Source organism: Microtus oregoni, unplaced genomic scaffold (genome assembly GCF_018167655.1).
Source record: "Microtus oregoni isolate MIOR12 unplaced genomic scaffold, Mior012 000006F_ref0000085, whole genome shotgun sequence".
NCBI classification, from domain to species: domain Eukaryota; kingdom Metazoa; phylum Chordata; class Mammalia; order Rodentia; family Cricetidae; genus Microtus; species Microtus oregoni.
In genome coordinates this window covers 40126697-40143830 of record NW_024543065.1, presented here as the reverse complement: position 1 = coordinate 40143830, position 17134 = coordinate 40126697, and the positions used below count along the sequence as shown (strand labels likewise).

The 17134-nt window shown below is 39.6% G+C and overlaps 1 protein-coding gene across 5 annotated transcripts in view; it reads left to right on the top strand.

Annotated features, from left to right (window-relative positions):
- LOC121449433 (vomeronasal type-2 receptor 116-like) overlaps positions 1-17134 on the top strand; it is a 59103-nt gene extending 41969 nt beyond the window's left edge. For 4 of the 5 annotated variants that reach the window (XM_041653851.1, XM_041653849.1, XM_041653848.1 and 1 more), the window contains exons 4-6: positions 8840-9067; positions 13800-13923; positions 16230-17134. In XM_041653851.1, coding sequence (XP_041509785.1) covers positions 8840-9067; positions 13800-13923; positions 16230-17134 — 1257 coding nt within the window. The remainder of the gene's footprint in view (positions 1-8839; positions 9068-13799; positions 13924-16229) is intronic. The other variant, XM_041653852.1, reaches the window with a different exon arrangement.

The window sequence follows — 17134 nt, the reverse complement described above, 5'->3', positions numbered from 1 at the left end:
AGCATGTAAAAAATGACCTTATAGAAATGGATGAGAAGTATAACAGAAAGTTTGAAGAATTGAAGAAATCAGTAAATGATACCCTGGGAAACCAAGGAAAAACAATCAAACAGATAATGGAAACAGTTCAAGACTTGAAAACCGAAATGGAGGCAAAGAAGACAACACAAACAGAGGGCCGGCTGGACATGGAAAATCTAGGTAAATGAATAGAGATTACAGAAACAAGCATAACCAACAGCATGCAAGAGATAGAAGAAAGAATCTCAGACTCTGAAGATACCATAGAGAAAATAAACGCACTGATCAAAGAAAACAGCAAGTCCAACAAACTCTCATCACAAAACGTTCAGGAAATCTGGGACACAATAAAAAGACCAAACCCAAGAATGATAGGAGTAGAAGAAGAAGACAAAGTGCAGCTCAATGGTCCAGAAAATATATTTAATAAAACTGTAGAAGAAAACTTTCCCAACCTAAAGAAAGATATACCTATGAAGGTTCAAGAAGCATACAGAACACCAAATAGGCTGGATAAAAAAAAATCCCCTCACCATATAATAATCAAAACACAAAGCATACAGAATAAAGAAAGAATATTAAGAGCTGCAAAGGAAAAAGGCCAAATTACTTATAAAGGTAAACCTATCAGACTTACACCTGACTTCTCTATAGAAACCATGAAAGCCAGAAGGTCCTGGGTAGATGTACTGCAAAAACTAAGAGACCATGGATGCAAGCCCAGACTACTCTACCCAGCCAAGCTTTCGTTCACTATAAATGGAGAAAACAAAATTTTCCAGGATAAAAACAAATTTAAACAATACGTAGCCACAAATCCAGCCTTACAGAAAGTAATAGAAGTAAAAATCACTAACCAAGGAGTCCATCAATGACCACAATAACTCAGACATCTAGAGACCCTTCACCAGCACAACTCAAAGAAGGGAAACACACAAACCCTATTACTAAAAAAGTGACCACAGTTAACAACAACTGGTCATTAATATCACTTAATGTCAATGGGCTCAACTCGCCTATAAAAAGGCACAGGCTAAGAGATTGGATAAGAAAACAGGATCCAACATTCTGCTGTTTACAAGAAACACACCTCAACCACAAAGACAGGCACCTACTCAGAGTAAAGGGATGGAAAAAGTCTTGTCAAGCAAATGGACCTAAGAAACAAGCAGGTGTGGCCATATTAATTTCTACCAAAGTTGACTTCAAACTTAAATCAATTCAAAGAGATGGAGAGGGACATTTTATACTCATAACAGGAACAATTCATCAAGATGAAGTCTCAGGCCTGAATATCTATGCCCCTAATATAAAAGCGCCCACGTACGTAAAAGAAACATTACTAAAACTCAAGGCAGCCATCAAACCACACACACTAATAGTAGGAGACTTCAACACTCCTCTCTCACCAATGGACAGGTCAATCAGACAGAAACCTAACAGAGAAATTAGAGAATTAATGGAGGTAATGAATCAAATGGACTTAACAGACATCAATAGAATATTCCACTCAAATAGGAAAATATATACCTTCTTCTCTGCAGCTCATGAAACCTTCTCGAAAATTGACCACATACTCAATAAAAAAGCAAACTTAAACAGTTACAAAAAAAATTAGTAACGACCTGTGTCTTATCAGATCACCATGGATTAAAGTTAGAATTCAGCAACAATGCTACCCTTAGAAAGTCTACAAACTCATGGAAACTGAACAGTCAACTACGGAATCATACCTGGATTAAGGAAGAAATAAAGAAAGAAATTAAAGTCTTCCTTGAAATCAATGAAAATAAAGAAACAACACAATCAAACTTATGGGACACTATAAATGCAGTACTAAGAGGAAAGTTCATAGCACAAAGTGCACACTTAAAGAAAACGGAGAATACATAGATTGGGGACTTAACAGCCCACCTAAAAGCTCTAGAAAAAAAGAGCAGACTCACCTAGTAAAAGTAGAAGACTGGAAATAATCAAACTGAGGGCTGAAATCAACAAGATAGAAACACAGAAAATAATCCAAAGAATCAATGAAACAAAAAGCTGGTTCCTGGAGAAAATCAACAAGATTGATAAACCCCTATCCAAAGTAATCAAACGGCAGAGAGAGAACATGCAAATTAATAAGATCAGAAATGAAAAGGGGGACATAACCACAGAAACAGAGGAAATTCAAAGAATCATTAGATCTTACTACAAAAGCCTGTGTGCCACAAAACTGGAAAATGTAAAAGAAATGGTCAGGTTTTTAGATAAATACCATGTGCCAAAGTTAAACCAGGACCAGGTGAACAACCTAAATAGACCTGTTAGTCGCAAAGAATTAAAAGCTGTTATCAAAAACCTCCCTACCAAAAAAAGCCCAGGACCAGATGGTTTCAATGCAGAATTCTGCCAGAACTTCCATGAAGACCTAATACCTATACTCCTTAATGTATTTCACAATATAGAAACAGAAGAGTCATTGCCAAATTCCTTTTATGAAGCTACAGTAACTCTGATACCAAAACCACACAAAGACTCAACCAAGAAAGAGAATTACAGGCCAATCTCACTCATGAACATCGAAGTGAAAATTCTCAATAAAATACTGGCAAACCGAATCCAAGAACACATCCAAAAAATTATCCATTATGATCAAGTAGGCTTCATCCCAGAGATGCAGGGTTGGTTCAACATACAAAAATCTATCAATGTATAAATAAACTGAAAGAAAAAAACCATATGATCATTTCATTAGATGCTGAAAAAGCATTTGACAAAATTCAGTATCCCTTTATGATAAAAGTCTTGGAGAGATTAGGGATACAAGGGTCATACCTAAATATAATAAAAGCTATATACAGCATGCTGACAGCTAACATCAAATTAAATGGAGAGAAACTCAAATCCATCCCATTAAAATCAGGAACACTTCAAGGCTGGCTACTCTCTCCATATCTCTTCAATATAGTGCTTGAAGTTCTAGCAATAGCAATAAGACAACATAATGGGATCAAGGGGATTCAAATTGGAAAGGAAGAATTTAAACTTTTGTTATTTGCAGATGATATGATTGTGTACATAAGCGAACCCAAAAACTCCACCCAAGAACTTCTACAGCTGATAAATACCTTTAGTAATGTGGCAGGATACAAGATCAACTCCAAAAAATCAGTTTCCCTCTTACACACAAAGGATATGGAAGCAGAGTGGGAAATCAGAGAAGCATCACCTTTCACGATAGCCACAAACAGCATAAATTATCTTGGGGTAACTCTAACCAAGGAAGTGAAAGATGTGTTTGACAAGACCTTTAAGGCATTGAAGAAAGAAATTGAAGAGGATACCAGAAAATGGAAGGCTCTCCCTTGCTCTTGGATTGGAAGGATCAACATAGTAAAAATGGAAATTCTACCAAAGGCAATTTATAGATTCAGTGCAATCCCCATCAAGGTCCATCAAAATTCTTCACAGATCTTGAGAGAACAATAATCAACTTAATATGGAAAAACAAAAAACCCAGGATAGCCTAAACAATCTTATATTATAAAGGATCTTCTGGAGGCATTACCATCCCTGACTTCAAACTCTATTACAGAGCTACAGTAATGAAAACAGTGTGGTACTGGCATAAAAACAGAGACGTCAACCAATGGAATCTTATAGAAGACCTGGTTTTTAACCCACAAACCTATGAACACCTGATTTTCGATAAAGGAGCTAAAAGTATACAATGGAAGAAAGAAAGCATCTTCAACAAATGGTGCTGGCACAACTGGATGTCAACCTGTAGAAAAATGAAAATAGACCCATATCTATCACCATGCACAAAATTTAAGTCCAAATGGATCAAAGACCTCAATATCAATCTGAACACACTGAACCTGACAGAAGAAAAAGTAGGAAGTACCGTACAACAGGTGGGCACAGGAGATCGCTTCCTGTGTATAACCCCAGCAGCACAGACATGAAGGGCAACATTGAATAAATGGGAACTCCTGAAATGGAGAAGCTTCTGTAAATCAAAGACACTGTCACTAAGACAAAAAGGTAACCTACTGACTAGGAGAAGATCTTCACCAACCCCGCAACAGACAAATGTGTGATCTCCAAAATATATAGAGAACTCAAGAAACTAGACTTTAAAATGCTAATTAACCCAATTAAAAAATGGGGCACTGAGCTGAACAGAGAATTCTCAACAGAAGAAGTTCAAATGGCCAAAAGACACTTAAGGTCATGCTCAACTTCCTTAGCGATCAGGGAAATACAAATCAAAACAACTTTGAGATATCATCTTACACCTGTCAGATTGGCTAAAATCAAAAACACCAATGATAGTCTTTGCTGGAGTGGTTGTGGAATAAGGGGTTCCCTCATCCATTCTTGGTGGGAATGCAAACTTGTGCAACCACTTTGGAAATCAGTGTGGTGTTTTCTCAGGAAATTTTGAATCTACCTACCCCTGGACCCAGCAATACCACTCCTGGGAATATACCCAAGAGATGCCCTATCATAAGACAAAAGCATTTGTTCAACGATGTTCATAGCAGCATTATTTGTAATAGCCAGAACCTGGAAACAACCTAGATGTCCTTCAATGGAAGAATGGACGAAGAAATTGTGGAATATATACACATTAGAGTACTATGCTGCGGTAAAAAACAATGACTTCTCAAATTTTGCATGCAAATGAATGGAAATAGAAAATACTATCCTGAGTGAGGTAACCCAGACCCAAAAAGATGAACATGGGATGTACTCACTCATCATTGATTTCACCATAAATAAAAGTCACGGAGTATATAATTTGTGATCCTAAAGAAGCTCAATAAGAAGGTGAACCCAAAGAAAAACATATAGTTATTTTCCTGGCTATGGGAAATAGACAAAATTGCCGGGCAAAATATTGGGATATTGGGGGTGGGGTCTGAGGGGTGTAAGGGGAGATGGGGAGAGAAAAGTGAGAAGGGGAGGATTGGAGGAACTTGGGGAAACAGGATGATTGGGATAAAGGAAGTTTGAATAGGGGAGCAGGGAAGCACATATCTTAGTTAAGGGAGCCACCTTAGGGTTGGCACGATACTTGAACCTAAAGTGGCTCCCAGGTGCCCAAGGCGATGTCTCCAGTTAGTTCCTGGGGCAACTGAGGATAGGGAACCTGAAATGACCCTATCCTATAGCCATACTGATGAATATTTTGCATATCACCATAGAACCTTCATCTGGCTAGGGATGGAGATAGAGACAGAGACCCACACTAGAGCACCGGACTGAGCTCCCAACATCCAAATGAGGAGCAGAAGGAGGGAGAACATTATCAAGGAAGTCAGGACCACGAGGGGTGCACCCACCCACTGAGACAGTGGGACTGATCTATTGGGAGCTCACCAAGGCCAGCTGGACTGTGACTGAAAAAGCAGGGGATAAAACCGGACTCTCTGAATATGGTGAACAATGAGGGCTGCTGAGAAGCCAAGGACAATGGCACTGGGTTTTGATCCTACTACATGTTCTGGCTTTGTGGGAGCCTAGCCAGTTTGGATGCTCACCTTCTTAGACCAGGACGGAAGGGCGAGGACCTTGGACTTTCCACAGGGCAGGGAACCCTGACTGATCTTTGTACTGGACAGGGAAGGGGAGAGGAGTGCGGTGAGGGGGATAGGGGAGGAAGGAGGGGGCGGGAAATGGGAGGCTGGGAGGAGGTAGAAACTTTTTTTTTCTCAATAAAAAATTAAAAATAAAAAAATAAAATAAAATAAAAAAACAATCCAAATTTCCAGTCCCTTGTTTCTTCCCTGTCCGCTCCCTCTCTTTCCATAGACCCTCCTCCTATCCCTCCAACCCTAAGGGAGTGCCATGCACCTTGCCCTGTGGAAAGTCCAAAGCCCTCCCTACTACATCTAGGTTGAGCATTGTTTACATTCAAAGAGAATAGGATCCTATGATGCCACTATATGCAAGTAGAGACACATCCCAGTGTCACTATTAGTGGCCTCTCAGTCTTCCCCAGCTGTCAACCCCCTTCAGAGGGGCTTGGTTGTTCCCATGCTTGTTTATTCCCAGCCCAGTTGGTGTTGGTGAGCTCCCATTAGCTCTAGCAAACTGTCTCAGTGGATTACCCTCTCATGGTCTTGAATGCCTTGCTCATATTCTCATTCCTTTCTTGCAAACTCAGTCCAGTACTCTGATGTGGGTCATTGCCTCTTTTCCCATCTGTTGTTGGATGAAGGTTCTATGATAATATTTAAAATAGTAATCAATCTAACTACAGGGTAAGACCAGTTCAAACACCCTCTCTCAGATTTCCTGAATGTTTTGTGTTATGAATTTGTTGGATTTAGTGTTTTCTTTGACTAATGAGTCTATTTCCTCAATAGTATCTTCAACACCTGAGATTCTTCTATTTCTTGCATTCTGTTGGTTATACTTGTCTGTGTAGTTCCTGTTTGTTTACCCAGATTTTCCATTTCCCGAGTTCATGTTTTCTTTATTACCTTTATTTTAGTCTTCAAGTCTGTTTGTTTGCTTTTTCTTGGTTTTCTTTGAGGGATTTATTAATTTCTTCCAGCTTTCTGTTTGTCTTCTCTTCTATTTCTTTTAGAAAGTTTTTCGCTTCCTCTTTAAAAGTCTCCATCGTTTTCTCAAAGTTACTTTTTATTTATTTATTTTTTTTTGTTGAAAAAATTTCTGCCTCCTCCCCACCTCCCACTCCTCTCCCCCTCCTCCCACTCCTCTCCCTTCCCCCTACTCCTCTCCCTTCCCCCTACTCCTCTCCCCTCCCCTTTCTCTCCCCCCCTCCCCACTCCTCTCCCCCTCCCACACTCTATTCCCCCTCCCTCTCGAGTCTGAAGAGCAGTCCAGATTTTCTGCCCTGTAGGAAGTCAAATGCAGTAGGATCGAAACCTAGTGCCATTGTCCTTGGCTTCTCATCAGCCCTCATTGTTCGCCATGCTCAGAGAGTACGGTTTTATCCCATGCTTTTTTAGTCATAGTCCAGCTGGCCTTGGTGAGCTCCCAATAGATCAGCCCCACTTTCTCAGTGGGTGGGTGCACCCCTCGTGGTCCTGACTTCCTTGCTCATTTTCTCCCTCCTTCCGCTCCTCATTGGGACCTTGGGAGCTCAGACCAGTGCTCCAGTGTGGGTCTCTGTCTCTGTCTCCATCCATCGCCAGATGAGGGTTCATATCCATGTGGATGACTATATGTTTTTCTCAAAGTTACTTTTAAAGTTGTTTTCTTCTACATCTTCTTGTGTTAGGATGATCAAGTGTTCCTTTTGTGTGTCCACTGGGTTCTGGTATTAGCATTTTGATTTTTATAATGTTGGAGGACTTCATGCATTAGTGCCTTCCCATCTCTTCATTCAAATGAGGCTGGTGGTGTCTTGGCTTCTTGGTCTTTTCCTTGCTGTGGCTGTCTCTTAGGTACATTCAGTATTGGAGCAGGCTCTTAGGTACACTCAGTATTGGTGCAGGTTGTTAGGTCCACCCAGAATTGGTGCAGGCTGTGTAGTGTGATTCAATGGAGCTTGCAGGGAATGGCGAGTTGGGGGCAAGGTGGAAAGAGGGCTTTGTCCAACACTTTACTGAGGTAGTGTCTGTGTTTGAGGTTGAGGTGTGTTTCTTGTAAACAGCATAATGCTGATCCTGTTTATGTATCCATTTTCTTAGCCTGTGTCTTTTTATAGGTGAATTGAGATCATTGATATTAAGCAATATTAATGACCAGTGGTTGTTAACTCTGGTTATCTTTCGGTAGTAGTGTTTGTTTGTTTCTCTTCTTTGAGTTATGCTGGTGGGTGTGGGTTATCAAATGTCTGTGTTATTGTGGGTGTTGTTAGCTTCATTTATTGTCAAATATGCAGTAATTAGTATATGAAATGGTTTTCACAAGTTTTCTCAACTTATTCTGCTCACTCTTTATGCTCTGTGGACCTCATTTCACATACATAGAGTAATTATACATTAAACAGTATTGTTCTTCAGTTAAGGACATACCTGTGTATCCATGAGTGTTAATAGATGTTTCTCAGTGTGTTTGGGTGTATGACTATATTTATGTCAGCCTAAAAGTATGTTTGTGTTGCTCTTTATATATCTGTTTCTGTCTATCTACATATCTGTCTATAAAACTAGGATATATTTGTCTCGTGCCAATGTCTTTCTGTACAGGTGCTTTTTCTGTGAATATCTTCCTGTGTATGTTTTTCTGTGCATGTGTTTTCCTGTGTCTATCTGTGTGTTGTTGTATATTGCTTGCACACACATATATCTTTGTTTCTGTGTCTGTTTATGTTTGTCTGTTTCTCCGTCAATCTGTCTTTGGATGTGAGCATAAATCTGTCTATGTCAATGTCTCCCAGTATGGTTGTTTCTCTCTGTTCATGTCTCCCTGTGTGTGTTTGTTCATGAATGTGTGCATGTGTGTTTGGGATTACATATGTGTTTTGTAGGATTCTGTTTCTGTTTGTCTATTTGGGTGCATACGTCTGTCTATGTTTGACTTTACTTTTATGTGTGTGTCTTGGCATGCATGTATGTCTGTATAAAATATATGTAACTGTATAATATATGTTTATATGGATTTGATTCTCTCTATCTCTCTGTCTCGATCTCACTCTCTATGTCTGCATATATGTCTGTGTTTCTGTTTGGTAATTTAGCCTCAAGATCTTAAATTCTAGGAATATTATGATAATTTTATTAACCTACTTTAATTATTGCTATTTCTTCCCTGGACACTTTCAATAATATTGCCTTTGAGATGAAATCAGAATACATTTTCTGTCTTCATGAAAGGGCACAGACAAGATATAATGGTGTGTCTCTTTCAGCTGCATTCCTTTCTGCGGAAGACCCAGTTCACCAATCCTGTTGGGGGCAGAGTGAATATGAACCAGAAAGAAAATCTGCGGGAAGAGTATGACATTTTCCAGATTTGGAATTTCCCTCATGGTCTTGGACTTAAGGTGAAGATAGGAGAGTTTAGCCCACATTTTCCACAAGGTCAACAGCTGCATTTATATGAAGACATGATAGCGCAGGCAACAGGAAGTAGACAGGTGGGTCTGACTTAACTGTGCTCATTTCCATTATACAGTAGCAACATAGTCAAGGGGGTCTGTTTGTGCTCACTTGTACCCTAGTGCACAGATTGTGAAATTAGAAACCATTTTCTAGCCTACTACTTTATGTTTCCACTTTCATTGTTTGATATAACGTGATATTAATTTTTGAGGGATTCAGACATGCATACTGGGAATTTTTATCATTCAAGAACAGATTACTGATTTTTAATATTAAAGAGAAGACTGTTTCCAACTTCCATATTACTTCCAGTAAAGTGAGCCATATTCTCTTGGTGCTCTTCTGTTAACTGCATATGCAGTAGAATCAAAAGCCAGTGCCATTATCATTGGCTTCTCAGCAGCCCTCATTGTCAGCCACATTCAGAGAGTCCGGTTTCATCAAATGTTTATTCAGTCCCAGTCCACCTGGCCTTGGTGAGCTTCCTTTAGATCAGTCCCACCACCTCCGTGGGTGGGCACACCCCTTGTGATCCTGACTTCCTTGCTCATGTTCTTCCTCCTTCTGCTCTCTATGTGAACCTTGGGAGCTCTGTCCAGTGCTCCAGTGTAGGTCTGACTCTTTCTCCATCCTTCACTGGATGAAGGTTCTATTGGGATATGCAAGATATTTATCAGTGTGGCTATAGGAGAAGACTAGTTCAGGCACCCTCTCTTCTGTTGCCCAAGGACCTAGCTGGGGTCATCTCCTTAAACACCTGGGAACCCCTCTAGAGCCAATTCTCTTGCCAACCCTAAAATGGCTCCCTTAATTAAGATATCTTCTCCCCTGCTCCCATATCTACCCTTTCTCAATCTCAACCATCCCATTTTCCCAAGCTCTCCCCACTCCTCCCCTTCTCCCTTCTCTCTTCCCATTTTCCATTCCCCACTTCATCCCCACCCCCATGCTCCCAACTTTGGCCATCGATCTTGTCTACTTCCAATATCCATTAGGATAACTATATGTTTTCCTTTGGGTTCACCTTTTTATTTAGCTTCTCTAGGATCACGAATTATAGGCTCAATGTTCCTTGTTGATGGCTAGAATCCACTTATGAGTGAGTACATACCATATTCATCTTTTTGAGTCTGGGATACCTCACTCAGTAAAGTGTTTTCTATTTCCATCCATTTGCATGCAAAATTCAAGATGTCATTGTTTTTTTTTTAACCGCTGAGTAGAACTCTAAATGTATATGTGCCACACCTTCTTTATCTATTCTTCTATTGAGGGGCACCTAGGTTGTGTCCAGGTTCTGGCTATTACAAATAGTTCTGCTATGAACATAGTTGAACAAATGCTTTTGTAGTATGATTGGGCATCTCTTGGGTATATTCCCAAGAGTGGTATTGCTGGATTCTGAGGTAGGTTGACTCCCAGTTTTCTGAGAAACCACTACACTGATTTCCAAAGTGGTTGCACAAATTTGCATTCCCACCAACAATGGATGAGTGTTCCCCTTACTCCACATCCTCTCCAGCACAGGACATCATTGGTGTTTTTGATTTTAGCCATTCTGACAGGTGTCAGATGATATCTCAAAGTTGTTTTGATTTGCATTTGAAGTTCTAGCAATAGCAATAAGACAACATAAGGAGATCAAGGGGATTTGAATTGGAAAGGAAGAAGTCAAACTTTTGTTATTTGCAGATGATATGATAGTGTACCTAAGCAACTCCCAAAACTCTACCAAAGAACTCATACAGCTGATAAACACCTTTCGTAACATGGCAGGATACAAGATCAACTCCAAAAAAATCAGTTGCCCTCCTATACACAGAGAACAAAGAAGCAGAGAGGGAAATCAGAGAAACATCACCTTTCATGATAGCCACAAATAGCATAAAGTATCTTGGGGTAACTCTATCCAAGGAAGTGAAAGATCTATTTGACAAGATCTCTGTTTTGTTTATGTGGGCACTTAGTGCTATGAACTTTCCTCTTAGCACTGCTTCCATAGTGTCCCATAGGTTTGGATATGTTGTGCCTTCCTCTTAATTGAATTCAAGGAAGGTTTTAATTTCTTTCTTTATTTCGTCCTTGGCATAGGGTTGTTTCAGTAGTTATCTGTTCAGTTTCCATGAGTTTGTATGCTTCCCGGGAGTAGTATTGTTGTTGAATTCTAACTTTATTCCATAGTGATCTGATAAGACACAGGGGGTTACTCCATTTTTTTGTATCTGTGGATGTTTGCTTTGTTACCGAGAATGTGATCAAGTTTAGAGAAAGTTCCATGAGGTGCTGAGAAGAAGGTTTATTCTTTTTTGTTTGGGTGGAATGTTCTATAGATGTCTGTTAAGTACATTTGATCCATTTTATCTGGTGGTTCTCTTATTTCCCTTTTAAGTTTCTGTCTGACCTGTCCATTGTTGAGTGAGGAGTGTTGAAATCTTGTACTATTAGTGTGTGGGGTTTGATGTGCGATTTAAGTTTTAATAATGTTTCTTTTACATATGTGGGTGCTCTTCTATTAGGGGCATAGATATTCAGGATTGAGACTTCATCTTGATGAATTGTTCCTGTGTATAAAGTGTCCTTCTCCATCTCTTCTGCTTGCTTTTAATTTGAAATCAATTTTGTTATATATCATGATAGCTACCTCCACTTGTTTCTTTTTTTTTTTTTGATTTTTCGAGACAGGGTTTCTCCGTAGCTTTTGGTTCCTGTCCTGGAACTAGCTCTTGTAGACCAGGCTGGCCTCGAACTCACAGAGATCCGCCTGTCTCTGCCTCCCGAGTGCTGGGATTAAAGGCGTGCGCCACAACCGCCCGGCCCTCCACTTGTTTCTTATGTCCATTTGATTGGATAACCTTTTCCCAACCCTTTCCTCTGTGGTGGTGTCTGTCTTTGAGGTTGATGTGTGTTTCTTTTAATCAGGAGAATTCTGGATCCTGTTTTCATATCCACTCTCTTACCCTGTGTCTTTTTATAGGTGAATTGAGCCCATTGATATTAAAAGATATTAATGACCAGTGATTGTTAGTTCCGGTTATCTCACGGTAGTAGTGTTTGTGTATTTCCCTTCTTTGGGTTATTCTGGTGGGGGGTTTATCAGATGTGTGTGTTATTGTGGATGCAGTTAACTTCCTTGGGGTGAGGTTTTCCTCTAGTACTTTCTGTAAGGCTGGGCTTGTGGATGCATATTGTTTAAATCTGTTTTTGTCATTGAATATCTTGTTTTTTCCATCAATGGTGAATGAAAGCTTTGCTGGGTATAGTAGTCTGGGTTTGTATACATTGTCTCTTAGTGACATCAACACATCTATCCAGGACCTTCTTGCTTTCATGTTTTCCATTGAGAAGTCAGGTGCAATTCTGATAGGTTTACCTTTATATGTTACTTGACCTTTTTTCTTTGCAGCTCTAATATTCTTTCTTTGTTTTGTATGTTTTGTGTTTTGATTATTACATGACGAGAGGATTTTGTTTTGATCCTGCCCCATTGTTGTTCTGTAGGCTTCTTTTACCTTCATTGGGTATCCTTCTGTAGGTTGGGAAAGTTTTCTCCCATAATATAGCTGAATATATTTTCTGTGCCCTTGAGCTGGAGTTCTTCTTATTCTACCCCTATTATTCTTGGGTTTGGTCTTTCCATGGTATGAATTTCATTTCCTGGACTTTTTGTATTACAAATATGTTTTAGTGTTTTCTTTGACTAATGAGTTTATTTCCTCAATAGTATCTCCAGTGCCTGAGATTCTTTCTTCTATCTCTTGTTTTCTGTTGTTTATACTTGTCTCTGTAGTTCCTGTTCATTTACCCAGATTTTCCATTTTCTGAATTCCTTCAGATTGTGTTTTATTCATTACCTCTATTTCAGTCTTCAAGTCTTTAACCGTTTTCTTCACCTGTTTGATTGCTTTTTCTTGGTTTTCTTGGGTTTTGCTTTTTGAGCGATTTATTAATTTCTTCCAGCTTTCTGTTTGCCTTTTTCTCTATTTCTTTAAGGGAGTTTTCCACTTCCTCTTTAAAGGACTCCATCATTTTCATAAAGTTACATTTAAAGTAATTTTCTTCTACATCTTCTGGCTTAGGGTTATCAAGTCTTCATGTTGTGTGTCGGCTGGGTTCTGGTGTGACCATGTTGTTTTTTAGGATGTTGGAGGAATTCTTGCAGTGGTGCCTACCCATCTCTTCCTTCAAATGAGGTCAGCATTGTCTTGGCTTTTGTGTCCAATCCTTGCTGTGGCTGTCTCTTAGGTCCACTCAGTATTGGAGCAGGCTGTGTTTCGCGTGGTTCCATGGAGCTTGCATGAAAAGGAAGGTTGGGAGAAGGGTGGAATGAGGGCTAGCAGGGAAGCTCCCTGCTGGCAGCTCCTATGTCCCTCAAATTTGGGGGCAGGATGTATGGCAGTGTTCCATGGAGCTCTTTGGGAAAGCTGAGTTGGGGGTGTGATGGATTGAGGGCTAGCCTGCAAGCTCCCTGCTCGCAGCTAGAAATGCCAAGGGACCTGGGAAGGGGCTCCTGAGTTTTCCCATGTGTAGGTCTTAGGGAGTTGTGGGTTTGGGGTCATAGGGCTGCTGCCTACTCACCTCCTATGTCCCTCAAATGGGTGCAGCACGTATGGCATATATGCTTGGTGTTTTAAAACTCATTATGTTTAAGTGGTTACTCATTTGGTACTTATAAAATAAACTTATCAATATTTCACCATGATAATATAATATAGTTATAGAAGGAGTAAGTAAAACTCCTGATACCAGCATGTGTATGATTTCCCTCAGATGCCACCCTCTGTGTGCAGTGTTGATTGTGGTCCTGGATTCAGAAAATTCTGGCAGAAGGGAATGGCAGCCTGCTGTTTTGATTGCAGCCCTTGCCCACAACATGAAGTCTCTAATGAGACAAGTAAGTGTTTGCTATTGAGATAAATCCTTCACATAAATCATCCAATCTCAAACTCACTAGAATAACCAAAGGTTCTAAATGGTCTCTACAGAAACAAAATATACCTCTTTCCCAAATTAGTTTATATAGGATTATGACCATCATCATTGTCACTTTTAGTAACCACTATATACCAGAACATACGTTTTTGACTCACTGAAAATTCATGGTAGATGTTTGTTTCTCAAGTCGTTTTGATTATCAGACTTCTGTGTGAGGGAATTCTAGACATTGTCTTTAATAGTGATTAATCTCCTCTGAAACTATATGTAGATACGTTTCCTGTCATGAATCTTCAATAATATTTTTTCTATTTGCATATTTGTTCTGTATATGTCACTGTAAAAGTTTATCAGCACCACGTACAAGCAGGAATCAATTTGGAGTAGAATATGGCATCAGATCCATTGAATTCAGTTATATATATGGTAGGAACCAAATCAAAGTCCTCTATAATATTACTGAGAAGAGGAAATCATTACTTGTAAAATTGTCAGACACTGTTGCCTATTAGACAGAAGCCTTCAAGCAATATCCAGAGATACTATTTTCAAAGGATCAAAGTGATTTGAAATCTAGGGAATTGTGAATACATGTTGACACATGACCTAGAATATATAGAGTCCTTTAATCACTAGTTTTATGCACCACATAGTTAATCATGTCAAAATTAGAAGATTAAAATGGTTTCCTAAGAAAGCAATTAGTCACATTTATCTAAATTTTGTTATCTTCTACACGACCCATATTTGTTTAGAGTTGACTACATAAACATGGCAGGTAGATCTGGGAGGTGGTGGTACAAGTCTTTAATTCTAGCATTCAGAAGACAGAGGCAGGCAGATCTCTATGAGTTCAAGCCCAGCCTTGTCTACAGAGTGAGTTCCAGAACTGGTTTCATAGCTACATAGAAACCCTATCTCAAAAAATGGAAATAGAAAGGCAGGTAGATAGTTTTTCTTTCCTATTGCCTCTCATCCCACATAATGAATATAAACTCTCTCCTGTTGCTTTTCCCTTCTCCTCCATTTCTTATTTTCTGTTTGTTTTCTCTTATTCCCTTCCTATGGTCCCCTGGGGCAAATCATTCTCCTTTTGGTTGAGACCTTGGTATTGGTGCATTATGTGCTAACTCCAAGGGTCCCTAAAGCATCTGTTTACTGTTACATTGGTGTTTAGGCTGGTGAATTCAAACTAGAAAACATATTACATGACCTGTCCCAGTAAGACACAATTTCCATCTATTTCAGGAAGAGAATTCATTTAACATACAGAACTTTGTCAGGAGGTACTAAAACCATGGGTTCTGAGACTTTTAAATGCACTCTTTGCCATAAAATGGTCAATTTTTAAACCTCTGTCAGTTCACCAAGTTAGGTCATGTCATCATAGCATTCATAATGTACTGAAAATATTTGTGCTTTGTAGTTGAAAATTTTTGCACTACCTGATTCCATAGCCACTCAGTCTCAACAAAACACACAGAGGATTATATTAATTATAAACTGGTTAGCCTTTTAGCTCAGGATTATTATTAGTTAGCTCTTACAACTTAAATTATTCAATAATTATTTATCTATGCTTGTATTGTTTTATTTTTCAAGACAGGGTTTTTCTGTGTAGCTTTGGAGCTTGGCCTGGAACTAAATTTTGTAGATGAGGCGGGCCTCAAACTCACGGAGATCCACCTGCCTCTGCCTCCCTGTTGCTAGGATTAAAGACATATGTCGCCATCACGTGGCTCATTATCTATGTTTAGCCACGAGGCTTGGTATCTTACTCAGTGAGGCATTCTCATCTTGCTTCACCTGCATCTGGCTGGTGACTGCAGAATGAGTCTTTCCTCTTTCCAGAATTTTCCTAGTCTGGTTGTCTGCCTATTCTTTTTGCCTGGATACTGGCCAATCAATATTTCATTAAACACATACAAAGAATAAATATTTACAGAGTACAAGAACATTATCCTACAATAAAGAATAAATCTTTACAGCATACAAGGGCATTATGCTACAGCAGTGTTTTCTGATAACTTAGCAAATGGCATCATCAACAAATAGTTAAATAGAAAACATAGGTATTGTTAGATATCACTCCCCAAAATGATAATGAATATTATGAAATGGAAACATTGGTGTATAGCAGTGTCCTTCAACTACATCGACAGCAACAAATGCAGATATTGCAATGTTTCTTCAACACACTTAACTGAAATACCTTGTCAATACATGGTTACAGTTGCACTAATCATACTATCCTTTCTCCATCAGATGTGGATAAATGTCTGAGGTGTCGAGAAGACCAGTATACCAACAGAGAACAGAACCAGTGCATTCCAAAAGCTGTGGTCTTTCTGAACTACAAAGACCCCATGGGGATGGCTCTTGCCTTAATGGCCTTATTCCTCTCTGCATTCACAGCTGTGGTTCTTGGGGTCTTTGTGAAGCATCGTGACACTCCCATTGTGAAGGCCAACAACCGAAATCTCACCTACATCTTGCTCATCTCACTCATCTTTAGTTTCCTGTGTCCCTTGCTCTTCATTGGGCATCCCAACTCAGCTACCTGTATCCTACAGCAAGTCACATTTGGAGTTGTATTCACTGTGGCAGTTTCTACCGTGTTGGCCAAAACAGTGACTGTGCTGCTTGCTTTCAAAGTCACAGCCCCTGGAAAAAGGATAAGGTCCTTCCTGCTTCGAGGGGCACCCAACTACATCATTGTCATCTGTACTTTCATCCAAATTATTCTCTGTGCAACCTGGCTGCAATTTTCTCCTCCTTTTATTGATAATGATGCATACTCTGAGCATGGCCAAATCATCATTGTGTGCAACAAAGGCTCAGAGACTGCATTTTACTGTGTCTTGGGATACCATGGCTCCCTCACCTTAGCGAGCTTCATTGTGGCTTTCTTGGCCAGGAATCTCCCTGATACATTCAATGAAGCCAAGTTGCTGACCTTCAGCATGCTGTTGTTCTGCAGTGTCTGGGTCACATTTATCCCAGTCTACCACGGCACTAAGGGCAAGGCCATGGTGGTTGTGGAGGTCTTATCCATTCTGATTTCCAGTGCAGGTCTACTGGGATGCATCTTTGTCCCCAAGTGTTACATAATTTTGTTAAGACCAGAGAGAAATTCTCTTCAAAAATTAAGGGAGAAAACATCTTTCTGA